Source organism: Apiospora aurea (assembly GCF_038362705.1).
Source record: "Apiospora aurea strain CBS 24483 chromosome Unknown utg000004l_segment0_segment0, whole genome shotgun sequence".
NCBI classification, from domain to species: Eukaryota; Fungi; Ascomycota; class Sordariomycetes; order Amphisphaeriales; family Apiosporaceae; genus Apiospora; species Apiospora aurea.
In genome coordinates, this window is record NW_027117391.1 from 5,536,317 (window position 1) to 5,550,263 (window position 13,947).

General features: G+C 56.3%; 5 protein-coding genes across 5 annotated transcripts; 1 reads left to right on the plus strand and 4 right to left on the minus strand.

Annotated features, from left to right (window-relative positions):
• Positions 1–1,718: 1,718 nt before the first annotated feature.
• Positions 1,719–2,253, minus strand: PG986_006498 (uncharacterized protein; the record flags this gene model as incomplete). The annotated part of the gene is made up of 3 exons (XM_066842720.1): positions 1,719–1,925; positions 1,988–1,998; positions 2,052–2,253. 3 exons carry the CDS (start codon positions 2,251–2,253, stop codon positions 1,719–1,721), a joined length of 420 nt encoding a protein of 139 aa, XP_066702582.1.
• A 1,840-nt stretch (positions 2,254–4,093) lies between these two features.
• On the plus strand, positions 4,094–6,576 carry PG986_006499 (uncharacterized protein; the record flags this gene model as incomplete). Its single annotated transcript, XM_066842721.1, has 2 exons — positions 4,094–4,762; positions 4,795–6,576. 2 exons carry the CDS (start codon positions 4,094–4,096, stop codon positions 6,574–6,576), a joined length of 2,451 nt encoding a protein of 816 aa, XP_066702583.1.
• Positions 6,577–6,919: 343 nt separating this feature from the next.
• On the minus strand, positions 6,920–8,255 carry PG986_006500 (uncharacterized protein; the record flags this gene model as incomplete). Its single annotated transcript, XM_066842722.1, has 3 exons — positions 6,920–7,101; positions 7,170–8,139; positions 8,208–8,255. The coding sequence occupies 3 exons, from the start codon at positions 8,253–8,255 to the stop codon at positions 6,920–6,922; spliced, it is 1,200 nt and encodes a 399-aa protein (XP_066702584.1).
• An 858-nt stretch (positions 8,256–9,113) lies between these two features.
• Positions 9,114–10,285, minus strand: PG986_006501 (uncharacterized protein; the record flags this gene model as incomplete). Its single annotated transcript, XM_066842723.1, has 2 exons — positions 9,114–9,729; positions 9,831–10,285. The coding sequence occupies 2 exons, from the start codon at positions 10,283–10,285 to the stop codon at positions 9,114–9,116; spliced, it is 1,071 nt and encodes a 356-aa protein (XP_066702585.1).
• An 863-nt stretch (positions 10,286–11,148) lies between these two features.
• Positions 11,149–12,830, minus strand: PG986_006502 (uncharacterized protein; the record flags this gene model as incomplete). Its single annotated transcript, XM_066842724.1, has 2 exons — positions 11,149–12,461; positions 12,524–12,830. The coding sequence occupies 2 exons, from the start codon at positions 12,828–12,830 to the stop codon at positions 11,149–11,151; spliced, it is 1,620 nt and encodes a 539-aa protein (XP_066702586.1).
• Between the last annotated feature and the right edge of the window lie 1,117 nt (positions 12,831–13,947).

Sequence of the window (13,947 nt, forward strand, 5' to 3'; positions counted from 1 at the left end):
CCAAAGTCTAGCCAATCAGATAGCTTTCCAAAGTCTAGCCAATCGGTGATTTTCTCGACCATACATTCCAAAATCGAACCAATCAGATGGATCAGGATATTCCTATGCATGCCCCTCGTCAAGGGACGTCCAAGTCGTATCAAGTGGTATATCTGATCATTTCATTTTCACCGAATTCTAGGAATTGCACCTGTGCTGTGAAACAGCAAGGCCGACCTTCGTTTCTATAAGTAGGCATGTAGTTCTCACGTTTGCAACTGCTCTGAGATCCCCAGAGCCATCCAAACTCAACAATGCAGTCCATCATCACCCCATTTTACTATCTCTGTGCCTCAAGATCCCACAAACACCATGTACTCTTCCCCGGTCCCTTGACGTCTAGATACAAGCACTTACACCGTTCCAGGTCTTCAACCCAAGCCCACCACGGCAGTGTCAACTACGCAGACCCAGCACCCCCTTCTACGTCCGACAAGAAGAGGTCGAAGAAGAAGGACCGCAAGTCCTCCAGGGCCAGCAAGAAGAAGAATCAGAATGCTTCTCTGTTGGGAGTAGGCTCCCAGTTTGACGAGTAAGCCCTTGATCCAGCTTTGGTTTCTCTGAGGTATGCCTCTGACCGATATATATGTCCAGTGACAAGTACCAAGACGACGGCTCGGCCGGGCCTGGCGGGTATTACCCACAGGACCTTGTAGTTGATTAGACATCTCTATCAGTCCTGACAGAGGAGTAAGCCTGGCTATGGCCGGCGCACAGTTGGACTTCCAGGATGACCATGAGTGTTGTGATAGAACAAGATTGGACTGATGCTTGACGCTCCTCATGTACCTAAAACATGATTTCTCTTTTCTCCTATTTGCCATTAGCGGGTACGGTCATGGGAAGCGATACTCAACACTACTTCTTTGGTATGGTGTGTTTACGGGACGGGATATTACGTGTTTCTGGAGTATCTCCTCACCCACCATAATGGTGTCGCATAATCAAGTAATTGGTTTGACAATGTTGCTCATGGTAAATCCAGAACTCAATTAGACTTCCGGTTGGCCAAGTTGAGTTTGGTGTGTAAGCGGGTATAGATCAATCTAGCTTGCTTCCGATCCAGGTTCAGTCCCTGGATACGATAGTTCAGTTGATTGAGGGTCTGGCAACGGTGTCCATGCCAGCATGAGCATGAAAGTGAGAAAGGCTAGAGCAAACCCAACCTCTGTTGCATATTTATCGGTGCGACTTATCTTTCCACTATTTCTTCCCTAATTGCAATCTCTTAACTCTGCACGGCCAGCCTCTGTACACACCAAACCATGATGGCGGGGACACTGAGCGTATTCCCGGACGAGTTGCTACTGCATATTATGCGGCAGCTCCCGATCGGGTCTTTTTACTGTCTAGTAAGGACCTGTCGTCGACTCAGAGAACTGAGCTACGATCGAGCACTGCCCTTTCACCTTTCGCCTTTGCCTCATCCAGTGCAGGGCCGGCTCACGACATTGCATCCCAACGATCTACGCAACAACATCTACGCAAAAGGGGGCGATGCCATGTTCGACGTGGTCGGACTGCTGCTGCAAAAGACACTCTGCGCATCGTGCTGGCGCTTTCGGCACACGGACAAGTTCCGGCAGCAGCTCCAGCGGCTGATGCGCCCCGTCTTCTGCGCCGGGTGCGAACGGTTCCATCCGCTCATCCACTTTCCGGAACTGCGGGAGGGCTTTGTGCTACATCGCCACAGCACCATCTGTATCGGGCACAGCGCGGTTTATCGTGTCTGCGCCCACAAGCAGCTGGACTTTGACGATTACGTCGAGGCATGCAAGAAGGGTGGCGGTTTCAGGTGCGATAGGTGCGATGCGACCATCAACACGATCACTCGAGCTGTCCAGACACGAGTCCCATTGGTGCAGGGTGCTCCGGAACCGAGCTTCCTAGGGAGTGTTCGTTCATGGTCAGGTAAGAATCTTTCAAGGTCAGCACCCGTACTACATACCCTGATTCCTACTGATATGCGGTGTAGTCCGTCGCGACGAGGACGCCATGTCCTCTATACGAACGCGCCTGGAGCAATCCGGGCTGCGACAGGCCTGCCCTCACATTCAGCTGACCGACCCGGCGTTTCTGGAATACCTGTTCCACGCGCTCCGGACCAACGGCCCCGCCGACGTGGAACGATGCCAGACTGAGCCGGTCGAGAGGCCATTGCTGGACTACGGCGGGATGCCTTGGGGTTGCCGCATCTGTAAAGCCTCCTTCCATCTGCGGTACCAGAAGAGGCCAGGAGGCCTTACCGACCTGGGCCTGGCCATCTCGAGGCCCATCCTACCCATGCGCTCGCCGGCCGGCTCCCACTGGCTAGCCCAGCGGGACAACACGGGCGACAGCCACACCGCCGACGCCCGTGGCATCACCTGGTGCCCCGACCCCACCTGCGGCACGTCCAAAGGCCGCCGGAAAGAGGCGCTGCTGTTCCGGCTGCTCGAAGCCGCCCTCGGCGCACCCCCCGCGCCGCCGATGGACGGCAGCTACCTAGCCGGGGCCGAGTCCGCCTGGCAGCGGCACAGCCTGCTCCGCCACGTCTTCCTCTGGCTTTGGTCCCCCTGCCAGCGACGGCTGGAGCGAGCGTACGCCGACGCCGCCGCCCCCACCGCCGAAGAAGAAGAAGAAGCTGTTTCGAACCCGTTCACACCTACTTTGGCCTTTTTGCGGGATCGGTCCGTGGCGGAGCACGCGGCGATGCTGGGGGAGCCGATGGCCGCCGACGGCGGCGAGGGGCAGCGGGGGAAATTTGCTCGGTATGAGTCGTACCTCTCGGGGCTGCTTTCTTCCATGTATGGGACATTCGATCTGCCGCTCCATTGAGTATCCCTTTGATTTGTCTAGGGGAAAATATAGAAGAAGAAAAGCTAGGTGCTCTGGGTTTAGCTCTTGCTAGGGAACAGGTGGGTTTTTTTGGCCGTTGGACGTGTATATACAGGGAACCATTTCGTCTTTGGCAATCTGCACAGATTGTGGTGCCAAGAGGCATGCACATTTCCAGGAGGATAGACAGCCTTTGACATTATTAGACTTGGGGGCTGTGGTATTTTCCAGTCGACATCTTTGCGACTGGACGGGCGTCGTAATCCAAAGGGGTAACAGACACGATGTCATGCCACGACAGGCTTGCTGTTGGTTTACCCCTACTTATGGGTGTTTAGCGCCCGCAGAAGGATCTAGCTAGGGTTCGGGCTGTATGCAGAAGACCAGAGATAACCTAGGGTAGGGGGATTGGCTTAAGTAGGTAGACGTCTATGTTGGTAGAAACACCCTTTGGCGGACAGCCACCGTAATGGGCAACCCTCGATATGTTGCTTCGGAATGGGTAGATTAAGTGTTAGACGGCCATTGAGCGCGTATTGTCGTGGCGTTGGCTGAAGCCAATACCCTTCGCTTATCTGGCTGTACAGCCCCCAATGCAGTGGTGGCGTCAACCCTCCTTACCCCCTGGAATAAATGCACTGCCACCTCAAGTCCAGGCTCCCGCTAAAACGCTACCCTCCCGCTGGGAAATATGGAAGCACTGCATCCCATTCCACTGCGCCTCGCCCAACGCGATCAATTGAGTGTGAGATTTGGATCGTGGGGGCTAAAGTTTCCCTCATTTCCTCGGTGCTTTGCTTTTCCTTTTCTTTGGTTAAGGAGGATAATGAGGCTCTGGGAGCACAAACCTACTTCCCCTCACGAGCATATTACCTGCATGCTGACAAGGGGGATGGTTCTCTTTATTATCTGCATGCACTCTTCCGCTTACTCCTTCCAGGTTGAGTGCACGAAAAGTGCATGTCGCAGGCGACCGTTTGGTGCAAACGAATTGCAGCGCACATAAATCTGCCTTGGGACCCCTCGCTTCGTAAGCACTGAGCTCCATGCCTTCACCAACTGCGCGGCAGCCTGCGGGAAACAAGTCTTACATGAACTAGGCTGGCACCAAATACAAATCGGAAAAGTAGAGCCTGATCTTCCTCTGCCGTTTTCCCTTTAATCTCCTCTCTAGACTCCCTGAATATTCAGAAGCGTCCATTCCCTCAGTGCTACATTTGATACTCAAAGCGGCAATATGACCACTTATGGTGTTGGGATCGACATCGGCACCGCCAACACCCGGATCGCCGTCTATCGCAATGACAGCTTCGAGCTGATCCCCGACGAAGAGGGCATGTTCAGCATGCCCTCCTACGTCTCCTTTGGCGACCGGCAGCGCCACATCGGGGCCACCGCGAAGCGACAGGCCAACAAGAACCCGGAGAACACGGTCTTCGATGTGCTGCGCCTGATCGGGCGAGATTTCAAAGACCCCACGTTGCAGGACGATCTGAACTTTCTGCCGTTCAAGGTGGTCGTCGATGGCGACGAGACCCTCCGCATCCAAGTCCGCTACTTGGGGGAGGAAATGCGCTTTACCCCGGAGGAAGTCCTGGCGATGATACTGGCCAAGGCCAAGCAGAACGCCGAGACGTACCTCGATGCGACGGCCAAGGAGGTCCTACTTAGCGTGCCTGCGGACTTTGGGATCCGCAAGTACGACGCCGTCCGCAACGCCGCCGCCATCGCCGGGCTCGAGGTGCTCGACCTTCACCCCAGTTCGGTCTGCGTCTCGTACGTCTTGGGCATCACGAGGCCGGAGGAGGAGATCACATACGTCATGGCGGACATGGGCGCCGGCGGCTTCAACGTCAGCGTCGTGACGTCAGAAGAAAGCATTCACGAGGTCTTGTCGGTCGCGGGGGTCCGGGACTGGGGGGCGAAGATGTGGTCAAGCTTCTGGTCCGGTACTTCGCCGACGAGATCAGGTCGAGCTGGTACAAGGACATCACGAAGAACAAGCGCGCATTGCAGCGGCTGAGGGGTGCTTGCGAGAAGGCCGTATGCGATCTGTCGTCCGCGCAGGCGACCGAGGTCCACCTCGAGTCCCTGGTGGACGGTCGTGACTTTGTCCACCGTTTCACCCGACAGGACTTCGAGTCCATCAGCTTCCTGTTGTTCGAAGGAATGCGACAAGTGCTCGACCGGGCCCTAGAGGATGCACGTGCCACCAAGTCCAAGGTGAACTACGTATTCGCGCTTGGGGGCTGTTCGAGGATCCCGCAAGTCCAAAATGTGCTGTCGGACTATTTCGAAAACAAGGAACTCGACCGGTTTCTCGACGCCGAGGAAGCGCAAGTGTGCGGGCTCGCGGTCGGTGCTGCCATCAAGACGGACAAGCAGCCAAATACTCGCACTATTGAATCCCTCCTCCTTTCCGTCGTCCCGAGGAGTCTGGGGATCGAAACGCATTCGGGGCGTGTTCAGAAGATCCTGCCCAAAAACTCGACGACTCCTACCAAGGGGCAAGCGAGCTTGTCTCTATCCCTGACAGACTTCGATCCGGGCATTTCATATAATGCCAATGGCGGCAAGATGAAGCCTGACGGCGATTTGGCACCCGGCACAAGGACCCTACGCTTCTACGAAGGTGAGGGGGCATATACTTCAAGTAACGAGCTGGTGGGAACACTTCCGCTCGATGCCATACTACCACCCCCTGGGCCGGAGATGACCAGCCTGGAAGTCAGAATGGATGTGACAAGTGCTACACGAGTCACGGGCACGGTAAAAGTAGCGGGGACTGTGGCATACGAAAAGAAGATGAAGGAAATCTCCATCTCCCTCGGAAACCATATGCCCGCGCAACGTCTCCAGCAGTCAATCACGAACGAGGCGTACTACAGACGAGCAGACGAGAAAGAAGCCCAGAGACTTGCACAGCGCGTCGAGCTTGATCGGCAGATTTCTAGCATGTCCGAAATGTGTGCTGTTGATGACAACCTCGAGAGGAGAAGACCTGGACTGTCTTTTACCATCCAAAGCATGAGGTCCTGGCTGGAAGCAAATGAGGATGCGACGCTCAATAATTACCGGGCCAAACTGCAGGAACTACGTGATATCCAGCGGAAGCTGCAGAATGGAGGCACGCAAGCACACACCAGTCGCCCTTCTTCGGCGGGCGATGCTCCGCCACAGTATCAGGAAGAACCAAACACTGCATCCCGAATGTCGGTACCACTTCACGTGAAAGGGGAAGTCCAGGAGATGATGGACTGGCTCGATGCGGTCCGTAGCGAGTTCGACGTCCGGCACAGGAAGCTCCAGGCCACCCTGGAAGCGTTTCAGAACATAACCAACGATGAGCGGGCAGTCAAACATGGCAGCGGCGGTGCTCCAGGATCGTCTGCGCGGCCCTACCAACCACCACCCACCAGGGACCCGGCCGAGGTTTTCGAGAGTCATTTCGACGGAAGCAAGACATGTTACACCACTGCCGACTTGCAGATGATATCGACATGGCTACGGGTGCAAGGGCAGGAGGAACAGAGCAAGAACCCCAAGCTCTACACGGTGCTGCGTCTGGTTGATGGACTGGACATGTTCGTCCAGTTCACGCGGCATGGGATCTCCGACGCGTCGTTTCCTCTGGCTCTCAAGTCTTTGCCGTCGTCTATTGAGCTGGAGGTCGCGCTTAAGTTCTTCGATCAACAGGCGGTTGTGGCATCCGGTCAATGATTGCCTACTGGTTGCCCGTCAACATATATTGGGCTTTTGATGGAAAACACTATAGGATATGCGGACATGGTATGGCGATGGTTTAACAATCAAAATCACTGTTTAAATAATGGGCGGAACGAAACGACCTTCATGACAACTCCTCGGGGATGCGGAAAGGCCTATTGGGGGAATGCTCGCTACTCACGACGTTACGACTCTATTACTATGTTACTATGGGGGTTTTCACATTATTCCGTCTCATGACTAGTCATTTGAGAGTATTACTCGACCCGACCCAAACCATGCCATTTCGCCCCTGACGGAGGCAATGCGTGATTTAGTAGAATGTTACACTCAAGCTCTACAGCTCGACACCTTGAAGCGCTTGCTGCTCTTGAGTCTCTAAAACGATCTTGTCATCCCCAGCTTTGGAGTACTGTCCAATCGACCAGGTGTCGCGGCTCGACGGCTCCCAACGCGACCCGGACCAGATCTGCAACCGCACGTCATTACCCTCCTCGATGCCGAAAATGTAGAGGAAGGCTGTGAATATGCTAGTTAGCAAAAGGCCAAATGCCCACCGACGAAGAATAAAGAAAGAAAAAACATACCAGTGCCATTCTTGGCGATCAGCGCCGGCTCCGAGACGAACGGGCCGGCCAGGGGCCACCAGTGCTCGACCGACGGGTTCCACTGCCCGCCGCCAAAGTTCTTGACGTACAGCCTGCCGTCCTCGAGCCGCTTCCCCACAATGTCGGCGTGGTCGGGCTTCCAGTGCACGACACGCGGCGTGTCGGTGAACTCCCCGCCCAGATTCTCCCACTCGTCGAGCGAGGGCCGGTACCCCTTGCCGTCCCAGAACAGGTGGTGCAGGGCCCCCTCGGACGAGTCGATGGCCCAGAAGTCCATGCGGTCGGCGCCCCACGACGTCGCGGCCGGGTTGCCGATGAAGCCGGCGCCGCCCAGGTCCTCCCACGCGGACCAGGCGCCGCCGAGGCCGTGCGCGTCGTCGGACTGGTAGTACTTGTGCATCAGGGACGCGTTGGCGGCGTGGCCGATGATGTCGAGGCGGCCCTCGCCCCAGGACACGAGGGCGGGGTCGCTGAAGAACTCGACCCCCTCGAACACCTCCCACTCCTCGTGGTCGGGGAACCAGCCGTGGCCCGTCCAGGCCTTGTGGACGTACGCGCCGTTCTTGGTGCGCCCGACGATGTCGAGGCGGTCCGCGCCCCACGAGTTGGAGACGAGGGACTCGATGTGGTGCTGCCTCCCGCCCAAGCTCAGCGCGGCGTCCCAGCCGGGGCCCCAGTGGCCGTGGTCGAGGTACTTGTGCATGACGTTGCCGTCCTCCTCGAGGTAGACGAGGTCGAGGCGCTCCTCGCCCCAGGACGTCACGGCCGGGCAGCCCTTGGTCCAGGAGGGGATGTACTCGAACTTGCCGTCGACCGGCTGCCAGTCGTGGCCCGTCCAGAACTTGTGCCAGATGGACGAGTCGTCGGCGACGCCAAACAGGTCGACGCGGTCGTCGGACCAGGACACGGCCGTGAGGCAGGGGTTCTCTTTCGATAGGGCCGCAGCCAGCTGTTGGCGAGTGTTAACTTAGTTTCTTTGCGGTCGAGTTGAGTAGGTATTTCATGGTGGGTTCATACAGCTGCGGTCTGGATCAAAGCGGCGAGCTTGTGGTAGATCATTTTCATCGTCGTCTTGTCGAAACTTGCCGACAGCTATGGGATGGGGGGCGAATGATAGCTCTCTTCGTAGTCCGACCGTGGCTAACATACTCGTTGATTTTGGTAGATCTACGTGAGAATGCGCTGATGCATCTCCCTTGCCGTGGTGGGGTTTGTCCGAGACACGGCTTGGCCTTGACGCCAGTCGCTGGGGCACAATCATCCCTGATTCCAAATGGCGCTACGGAAGATCTACCAATTCTAGCTGCAGCTGGCCAATCATGAATCCGAGAGTGTAAAACATGGCGTGCAGCATATGCCGAAATGGAACAGAACGGCTTCTTTGCTAGTGTGCGCTTCAGCAGCGGGTTGTCCTAGCCACAACAGCCCGTCGCGGGACAAAAACAGGGGACAGGGGATCGCAATCCGAGCCTCTGGGTGCGCCGATGATCTGAGACATCCTCGGCCCCAGCCGCAGATCACTATGCCCGACAGGCTTTTGGCATGGACAAGGAAGGTTGCTGCCGCGCGAGACCCGGGCTGTTGGGGTGAGGTTCTACTGGGCTAAGTCCACTACTGTATCCTGCGTAAGGACCGCATAAAGTCATACGGCATATGCATCACGCAGCCATCGATTGACTTCTAGGCTGTGACAGTGCTTGATTGGTGAGATCTATCTGCCAACTTCTAGTGTGCATCCGCCCACGGTCAGGTTTGCCCTTCTTTTTGCTCCTCCCGTAAACCCAATGTCTTATAATAGCCCGGACAAAGTTACCCTGCATACCCAGCATGCCCTTGCCAGCCGAAGCTTGCCTACTGAGACCCCGTGGTCACTGAACTCAGCGCAGTCCTCCCAAGCCAAGTCGTTTCCCCTCGTTCCTTCTTTCACTCCTCCACATCGTCCTCGGCCTGCAAGCCGTGCACGACCCCCGCCGCCGCCATGGTGCCCATGTACATGGCCGTCGGCACCGACTTCATCATGGTGGCGCAGTCGCCCACCGCGAGGACGCCCTCGACGCTGGTCGTCGGGAACGGCGCGGCCGTCTTGATGAACCCGCCCTTGGGCTCGAGCTCGAGCCCGAGCTGCGCGGCGAAGGGAGCAGCCTGCTCCGTCTCGGGCGCGTGCAGCATGAAGCCCTCGCGGATCACTGTGCCGTCTTCGAGGGTGGCGAGCAGACCATGGTGAGCGTCCTCTTCCTCCTCCTCTTCTTCGCCGGGACGGCTTGCCAGAGCTATTGAAGATGGCTTCTCCGGGTCCCTGGCAAACGAGGCGATCTTGCGGTCCTCGATGCGGAACTTCTTGGTCGACTTGAGAGCCGCGCGCAGCTGGGCCCCGACTTCGGGGTGGCCGTTGGTGTAGACCGTGACCTGGCCCGCGAGCCGGCCCGCCATCCGCGCCACGGCCGGGCCCATCAGGGGGTTGGTCAGGGGACCCGTGGCGAGAAGGCCCGCCGAGGGCCGTCCGCGCTCCTCGTAGCCGTGGCAGAAGGCGCAGTGGAAGCTGTTTCGCCAACGACGTCAGCAAGTGTAGGCATAGAAACGGATCGAGATAAAAGGAAGTGATGGTGGGTAAGGTAAAACATGAAAAAAGACGTGGCTTACATGCTGCGACCCCACAGACCCGCGTACCCAGGAATATCCTCCGGCATAATATCCCTCACCCCCGACGCCACAATGACTCGCCGCCCCCGGAACGTGTTCCCGTCCGAATCCACCGCCTCGAACAGCATCCCCTTACCCTTACCGCTCTCTTCGTCTCCGTCCCCATGTATCTTCGCGACCCGCACAATCTCGCAGTCCTCGAACCGTACCGTGTCGTACCGCGCCAGGATCTGCTCCCGCGCCGCGCCGCGGAACGCGGCCGGGTCCCGGTGGTCCCAGCCGGGCACGTTGTGCATGTGGCGCGCGCGCGCGTTGCGGAACCGCGCCGAGCTGAAGACGAGGGCCGTGTGCAGCTGGCGGGCCAGGGCGGCCGCGGCGCCGAGGCCGGCGGGGCCGGCGCCGAGGATGAGGACGTCGACGACGGGGTTGGGGTTGGGGTTGTTGGGGGTTGACATTGTTCTTTGTTTTTTTCCCTGTACAGTCCTACACGGGAAACGTTCTCGGACGATTGGGGAGACTTGTTTGTGAGAATGAGCGCTGTTGGAGCTATGGGATGTGTGAGATGATGTTGTGAGGAAGTTGAAAACAGTGGTGAGAGTGAGAGACGACGGGGTATCAGGCAATTCGGTCGCATTTCTCTCCGCCCGGGCGGCGAGGTCTTATAAAATGGGCGAAACTGCACTGGACGTCGCTCCGGAGACATATCTCGGGGACATTCCCATTGACGAGTCCATCCATTCTTTGCTTACGCGAGAAGGAGGTACTTCCGGCTCTGTGTAAGTGTAACTTATGTAGGTCCCCATCAGCCAATTGCAATAGGTACAGCTTGGTTACCCTTGTTTTTCGTACTACTTTTCGTTGTCCAAAAATGCTACGGCTGATGTCCCCGAGAGACATGAATCATCTTGATTCATCCCCAGGGGCCAGGACCACCGCCCCGTTTTCAAAAAGGCTCCGCAAAGTGTCCGAGATGATGTGGACCGGTCGGGGTGTGGGCCGGTTCCCTCATACATTAATCTGGCTGGAGTCGCGGACCCTCCCGTCATCCTTGCACATCCGGGGTTGCTGCGGAGCTCTTCGGTCTGAGGTGCGCCCCTGGCACAAAACGAACACCAATAGAAGAACAGGTACGATGTGATAGCCAGCAATCGATGGAATACAAGTCAGAATAGCTAGCGGTATTTGGTGATAGCAGCGGAATGTTCGTATGTAATCATCAATTCATTGCTTCATCATATCTAGCTGACGTCGTTTCTCATGTCTCATAAACGGAAGACCGATCTATCCCATACCGCATATCGCAATGATTAAAGCAAACCTAGCCGTCCAAATCATCCTCCGCCATTTTAGCCGGGTCCTCGTGGCCAGGATTCGGCTCGTAGATGGAAGGCGCCGGTCTCTCGTTGGGCACTGGGTCCTTCCAGGTGAACATGAGGCTCTGCGGAAGCAGCGTGTCGAAGCTGGTGCGGACCTCCTTGCACTCCTTAATGAAGCGGAACCCGCCGACGTTGAGCTCGCACACCACGAGCTGCAGCTTCATGCCCACCACCAGTTTGGCCAGGAGATCGTCATCGAGGATGAAGGTCTCGGTCGGGTGCTGCTGGCTGTCAAACTCCTCGGGCCGCATGACGTTGCTCCAGGCGTGGTCGATGATGGTGGGGCGAAGGATGACGAGTCCGGTGGGTTTGACCTTGCCGCCCAGGTCCTGCTGACTGAGCATCTCCTCGTTGTGCGTCTTGACGCGCTTGCTGGGTCGGTGAGTTGAGACTACCTTGTACGCCTGAGCCTTGGTGTTGGCTACACGCATCTCCTTGGGCTCGGTGTCGCAAATCTTCTGCTTCAGGTTCTCGTCTTTGATCTTGTCCAATAGATTGAAACGGAAGATGACCAACTGCAGATGAGCGTCGAGCTCTTCGGGGCTGTACCGCATGTCGTATCCTGCCCACTCCGAAGCCTTCTTCTTATCCTTGGGGGGCTCACTTGCAGGCTTCTCTGGCTCGTACGTCTTGAGGATCCCGCCATCGCAGAACAGGAACCGAGCCGCAGTGCTGAAAGAATCGGGAAGCGCTGCGTAAATCTCATACGTGGCGCGCAACTCGTCAGGTGCAATTTGGCAGATGGCCTGCGCGGCCTTGATGTTGGCCGTGTACTCGGGGCATACGTCGTGATGGAGGACATAGTTCAAGAAATTGTGAATTATGTAACCCGCCTCGCGAGTATCGGTCTCGGGATCGATGCGCGTCATGACTTCGGGAATGAAACGCGATAGGAATCCCTTGACCACGCCCTCAAAGTCGACGACCCAACCCTCGGTGTCTCGGGGGTCGTAAAACTTGGGTCCGATCTCGCTGGGCTGGACGACATCTGTGGCAGTCATCTGGCGGATCTCATCGGTAGACGCTTCCCGGATAGCCTCCATGTCCATACCGGCAAACTGGCGTTGAGAACTGTCGATGCCGCCAAAGAAGAGGTACTTGTTGAAGATGTGGGCGTTGCGCTCGGTCATCTTGCGCTTCTGGCGGTAGCGTTGGATACACTCCTCGATCCGCTGCGGGAATGGGATCTCGGATGCGTAAAGCTGCTTCTCCTCAGAGGCTTCCGCGGGAGTCACGGGAGGGTCGCAGAAGTTCTCTTTGGATGGGTTAGCTCGGTGGAATTTCCAGGGTCAGTGTGGTTTAAGGGTCCCAACTTACCCTCGAAGCCCGTGATATGTCTTCGCTTCTTGCCAGTCTTTTTGCGCGACTTCCTCTTCTTCTTGGGCTTTTCGTCATCGCCCAAGGCCAAATCGTCAACATCACCAGCGATACCATCCATATCAGGATCATCTTCAGCAGCCTCATCTGCGGCTCCGTCTGCATTGCTGGTAGGCAGCTCACGTTGGTCACTCTTGGTCTCCAAGGTTGTACGCTCGGGTGTGTCAATGGATGTCTCGACAATGGTAGGGTCCCAGGCAGGCTCGGCTGGCCTTTCGCCAGAAGGCGAAGCGGTCTGATCAGCCATCTTGCTAGGAATTACTCTCGTGTGGCTATCACATGTCATATTAGCCTAGTTGTGAAAGCACAATCCGAGTAGAGTAGGCTGGGGCTGCGGGCATCAGCCTTGACAGTGTGTCTTGAAGTAAGGCTGGGGTAGGAAGTAGGAGGGAAGGCACATACATGCAGATATCTCACCAATTGAGGGAAGGTCAAGGCAGAAATGCAGTGGTCCAATGGATGTGACGTGCGCGGAGGCTCCAGTCACCAACCGGGCGAGGACGTGGGGGCTGATGTGTGCAAGTGCATGCATGAGTTGGGAAGGCCGCAGTAAAAGAAAAGTTGAATCCAAACAATTCAGAACGTAGGGACTGCTTCGCTCTGACTTACCTCTGGTTGACAGTTGTTGTTGGTTGCTGGGTGGTAGCGCCGGGTACTGGGACGATTGGGATACCAGTGAGAAGTGAAGGTCAACTTTGACCCAATGTGAGAAGCATCCAATGGCAAGAGCACAGTTCGCACCTAAGTGAATATAATCTTGAGTTCTCGTCCACTGTTATCTTACCAGATGCCAGGAAAAAAGAAGACCTTTCAAGCTGGAGTTGGATTGTCACCAAATACGGAGGATGCTTCAATCAGAGTGCAAAACTGTTTGCAGATGCTGATCGCGAGAGCGCACTCTGCCAGATGGCAATCAGGCCTGCGAAGCGGCAAGGAGCAGTGCAATCATCATGTACTTAGCTAGAACCAGAAAAGCTGTTGGAATCAACTCTCATTCTTATTCGCCATGGAAGGTGCGGTTTGCTGCCATTCCCAGATACTTCCGTTGCTACTAGACAAACGCCCAAGTCTGGTTGGAAGGGGCTGCGCTGGCCACTTACAAACAGAAGTCCGTTATTTCAACCATGCTTTACTAAGAGAAGACTCTCCGCAAGTTCCAACAATAAGGGCAGTGGCTCAGCCGCAAATGCGATTGGAAACGATCACTAACACGACCCTTCGCCGTGTATTGGTACATTGAAACCAATTAAGAGGTCGTTGGGTTGAATGTACGAGTGGGGGGATGGAAAACATCTCCAACACGCAACTGCCATGGGCCAGATGACCAAATGTCTCAAAATATTCCAACGCATCCCGTCGGGTGT